This window comes from Octopus bimaculoides, chromosome 2 (assembly GCF_001194135.2).
Source record: "Octopus bimaculoides isolate UCB-OBI-ISO-001 chromosome 2, ASM119413v2, whole genome shotgun sequence".
Lineage (NCBI taxonomy): Eukaryota > Metazoa > Mollusca > Cephalopoda > Octopoda > Octopodidae > Octopus > Octopus bimaculoides.
The window spans coordinates 187,079,760-187,084,924 of NC_068982.1; the positions used below are offsets into that span (position 1 = coordinate 187,079,760).

Consider the following 5,165-nt stretch of genomic DNA (forward strand, 5'->3'; position numbering starts at 1 on the left):
TATAAATTTTCAGAATGAGATAAAATCCAAGACTGTGAAAGATTTCAGAACATTTATAAATAGACCTATTTATAAATGTTTTGAAATCTACAAAAAGTAGTACTGTTTGTTTGTGTGTGTGTGTGCCCAACTTAGGGGTTCGGCAAAAGAGATCGATAGAATAAGTACTAGGCTTACAAAGAATAAGTCCTGGGGGGTCGATTTGCTCGACTAAAGGCGGCGCTCCAGCATGGCCGCAGTCAAAATGACTGAAACAAGTACAAGAATAAAAGACTATATAAATCCACAATTACAGACATACAGAGGTGGAAAATGATATTTTTTATTTTCATTCATATGAACTATGATAACACAAGCAGTGATCTTTGCAAAGGGATTCACTATCAGAAATATATAACACATTTCAAGAGAAAGAAAAGAAAGACAAACGTGGAATGCTATCTCTCAGTCTTAAAAAAATGCTATCTTGTTGTGAATATAAATTAGTTTTCTGTAATAAGAATATTTGATGATAAAAGAAACGTGTAAACTACTTTTTGATAAAAATATATTAAAATTGTAATTTTTAAGAATTTTCTAGACAGTGTAGACTTGAATAATTGCTTTCTTTTGCTAAAGGTTACATACTCCCGACTAATTGATAAGCAACTTTCTTTATTGTAACATAGATGTTCTTCATGAAACCCTCTTAATTCATGTTTTCTCCCCATTTGTTTTTTTTTCATTTCTCTCCATCACATTGCCCTTGCAATCACAGGTAAGATAATCAATTCAATAAATATTCTTGCCTTATAACTTTGGATATTTACAAAAACAACACAGTCTCTTCTCCTTCTTCCATTATGATTCTATACGAGAAAGCACCTTTCTACAAATATTTGTCAATAATCCAATATAGTGTTCATTGTTGTTGTTGTTGTTGTTGTTGTTGTTGATGTTGTTGCTGTTGATGTTGTTAGCATCATTTTAATGGTTCAAACCAGCAGTCTACCAGTCTTTTTTACTCTTCTGTTCTTTGTTAGACACCATGTATTATAACCATGAGTATTCTATTATTTTGCTCTTGGTTTCAGCCACAATTTATGTATGTACGTATGTATTTATATATATATTGTCTTTTGTTTTGTTTTTGTTTTAACTCAAAATCTGGTGCTGGAAATTTTTTTTTTTTATTACCTGTTTCTTGTTTGAAAAAAAATTTTCTCTACAGTTTGAAAAAAAAAAAATTTACCTTTTTTGTTCCGGTGCACTTTGATGTTGTTGCAATGTCCTTGGTTTGCATGGTGTTCATTTTGTAACTGGTCCCAGATCAGCTTCATTTGCTTGTCAGTTCTGTCTCTGCTGTATGTTTACAAACTGGAACCCTATACAGGACACATGTCTTGTCTTAATTCTCTTTTCATTTCTATTCATTTCACGGTGTTGTCTCCTTTATTTTTGCTCCATGCTTTCATTGACAGATATCGCCATTAAATACACCACCACCACCACCATCACCTCCATTGCATGTGTAGTGTATCTTTCTTTATTATTTCTTCAAATATTTTTAATTTCTCTCATTCAAATACCACAACGTAGATAATAGTACGACTGGATTGCTTTTATTGCGTGGTTTTTCTCTAGAATAGAATCTTTTCTTCTTCAGTCATAGAAAAACTTCATTGTAATTATCTCTGAATTTCTTTTAAATGCAATTTATTAAATGAATCCCTTGTCTTCTTTTTAATCCATCCCTTTTGGTTTTTGTTGTATGAACAGTTTTGTAAAACGTCTATGTTAAGAACAGACATGTCATAAATAAACAGGTTTTATTTAATTTGAAGATGATACTTCATAAAATGTTTAATTTAGTTGGATCTATCTGCTTCTGGTTGTGTCATGCTGACAATTTCAAATAAGAATGAAATAGTGCTACACAAAATTACCTGTGAATAGTAATTTTAAGGTGTTTGTAATGAGTAAGAAAAGAAGAAATTAAATATGTATATTCTGTGCATCTTTCTTGCTCTTCAAAATTCAAGCATCTAATGCTGCTAAGATTGATCTAGAAATGATTATATCCCTTACAGCAATTGACCACCAGGGCACACCATGTGAATGAGATTGGCTGAAATGGCATTTACGTGTCATAAAGATGGAAATGATACATTTCTAGTAGTTTTTTTTTTTTTTAAGAAACAGATGTCTTTTTAAAAGAGAAATAAACTTCAGAGATGCTTTGCTCCATGTAGAAACTGCAGGAGTTACTCAGGGGTTTCACAAGCTCTTCTAAATCAATTGCAGTTCTGGAAACCCTTCCATATAATCAGCAGGGTCACAAGTGTTTTGCCCCTTGGCCTGTATACTTCACTCGAGTGAGGCAGTGAAGATTGAGCTAGTTTTCACCTATGGAAAGGTTCCACTTGTGGTCTCTTATGAACCACAGCCACCTTGAGCTGGTTTCAGCTGCTTTGCCTATTTCCTAAAAAGGAATAAGGAGGGAGACTTGGTGTAAATGTTTACAACAGGCTGGGATCTCATAAAGGTCCACAAACAACCAAGTGGTGGCATTAAAGGGAGCAACAATTAACTTTACACTTAGTATGTTATCATTAATATTGATTAATTCACACAATAATTAACAGATTGAATAATAATCATTATCAAACACATTGATATTGGATTCTTTGATGAAGTCAAGATTATAACTTTGGCTTCGATATTACTGCCATTTTATGAGATAATGGTAAGGAACTCTTAAGAGAGCTGAACAGTAGAAGGTCCTCAGAGAAGAACCCCACCATCTCAGTCAAGTGTTTTGGCCCTTCTTATGCAGGGGTTGGACTGCATCCGGGTCATGACTCCTGGGTGCCCTTATGCTGACACTTTTTAGCCACTTGGATATTGGAGACTTATGCATTTAAACTGCTCGGAGATTCCATCTTTTTGGAACTCCCCTCTGTTAATTCAGCTTTCAAAAATTAATTAAAAATGAAATAACCTTGGTTGTCATGACAACAGTGAGACATCACTGCTATCAGAATGACTCACTCAGAGATATCCCTGTTCAGAGTTGATACTTGCTTGTGTGTCTAGCACACAAGCATGCAGGTGAGCATGTATGCATGTATGTATGTATGTGTGTGCGTGTGTGTGTGTGTATATATATATATTATATATTATATATATATATGATACATATATGTATATAATTAATAAATATGTTTCTATGTAACCTAGGAAATTGCTGAAGGTACCAATCTACAGATGCCAAAACTGAAGGTACAACACTGAAAGTGTCCGTGGTGGAGGGTATTCATGGTGGAGGGTATCTATGGTGGACTCTGTTCCTGGTGAAGGGTAGATCAATAATGACTTTGGTGCAAGTAAGAACGGATCTCAGAATGTTGGTCTTCACAGGAAAACTGATGCAAGATCAACATAAAAGGGAAGATAATATGTTTTGTATTGATATTTAGGATGATGATGATGATGATGATGATGGTATGGGTAATGATGGTTGTAAGTGTGACACTCATGATGATGATGATGATGATGATGATCATTGGTTAACGCCCGTTTTCCATGCTGGCATGGGTTGGACGGTTTGACAGGAGCTGGCCAGTCTCCGATTGTCTGTTCTGGTACGGTTTCTATGGCTTGATGCCCTTCCTAATGCCAACCACTTTACAGAGAGTGCTGAGTACTTTTTTACGTGCCACCAGCATGGGTGCATTTAGGCAGCACTGGCACAAGTGCATATTATTTGGCCCTAGCACCTGTAAAGGACAGGTCTGTATGTATGGACGACACTGTGATCCTTACTTAGCTTGACCCATCTTCTCAAGTACAGCAAATTGCCACAACTCCTGGTCCCTTGTCATTACCTTAGTGAGGCCACGCCCAGTCCCTTATCAATAACATTACCACCACCACCACCACTATCACCACCACCACCATCATCATCATCATCAACACCACCATCACCATCACCCCTCCCAACATCATCATTACCATCATCACAACCTCCATCACCTCATGTCTGCAGCTGTAAGGAAGAGAGCTCTCATGTTTTGGGATGACAAACCCTAATCAGAGTGTTCACTCTCTCTCCATTTTTTCGTGACAATTTTTGTGAATTCTGGCTGCTATTTCTAGCAGATTCAGTGTCTCTATTTCAACCCAAAGTGTTGAATTGGCCAAGTTGATAGAATGCCTTGCAATATATGTTCTGGTTCTTTGTGCTTTGGGTTCAAATCCAGCTGAAGTCAAACTCAAGGGCTACCCAGGGTGGCACACTTTGTGACTGTTACTGAAACAGACCATTGGTTCCCAAACAGACAGATATAAGCCCCTCCCCTCTAATATTAATTGAATTTGTTTTGCATCTCCCACTTCTTTATTAAAGAGAAAATGAAACAGAGTTTTTCTCCATTTGGTGTCTCATTCTTTGTGTTGGTGTTGGACAACATTAAAATAACTGGAAACCACCTTAATTTCATTAGAGATTGTCATCCGTCTACCTTGCCCCTCCCCCCACTCCACCACTTCAATATTTGATGACACCCCTCCCTCTCCCTCATGAGAAACACTGAAAGCAACTGTATTTTATGAAATTGTCCCTGTTTCCCTACTGAATAAGCTTGTATTCATATTTTAGTTTCACTTTTACTGCAGGAGGGGGTTTGATAGGAGTGATGTGTGTGTGTGTGCTGTGAATCGAACCACATGATTTGGGGTTTAGTCCCACTTGCATGGCAGCTTGGGCAAGTGTCTTATACTGTAGCACCAGACTGACCAAAGTCTTGTGACCAGGTTTCATAGATGGTAACCGAAAGGAACCTGTTCTATGCTCGTTCTAGTCTAACGACCCTCCATGTTTGTTTTCATTCGGTTTCCTCGTATGTCTCCACTGTCTTGTTTTTGTTCCCAACTTTGACCCTCCATAAATCCTAAATTTTATTTTAGAATTTATGGGAGCAACTGTCTTTGAAGACTCATATTGTCGTTGAATGCTCGAAATGAGGAGTAGATAGACTGCCGACAACTGATGAAGGGTCCTTTCTCTGTGTTTCATTGGACTGTTTTCCATTTTTATCTCGTTGTTTTCATATTTAACTCATTTATTTATATATTATATTTCATGTTATTTGCACTGTTGGTGATATCCTGCACCCATATATGCA

At 36.7% G+C, this 5,165-nt stretch overlaps 1 protein-coding gene across 9 annotated transcripts in view; it reads left to right on the forward strand.

The window, feature by feature from the left end:
* LOC106874822 (AP-3 complex subunit mu-1) overlaps positions 1–5,165 on the forward strand; it is a 67,032-nt gene that overhangs the window by 42,356 nt on the left and 19,511 nt on the right. For 2 of the 9 annotated variants that reach the window (XM_014922693.2, XM_014922696.2), the window contains 2 exons: positions 1,074–1,088; positions 3,220–3,261. The exons of 4 other annotated variants lie outside the window; for them this stretch is intronic. In XM_014922693.2, the coding sequence (XP_014778179.1) occupies positions 1,074–1,088; positions 3,220–3,261 (57 nt within the window). Of the gene's footprint in view, positions 1–1,073; positions 1,089–3,219; positions 3,366–5,165 lie in introns of all 9 variants that reach the window. 3 more of the 9 variants (XR_008263503.1, XM_014922695.2, XM_014922697.2) reach the window with 3 other exon arrangements.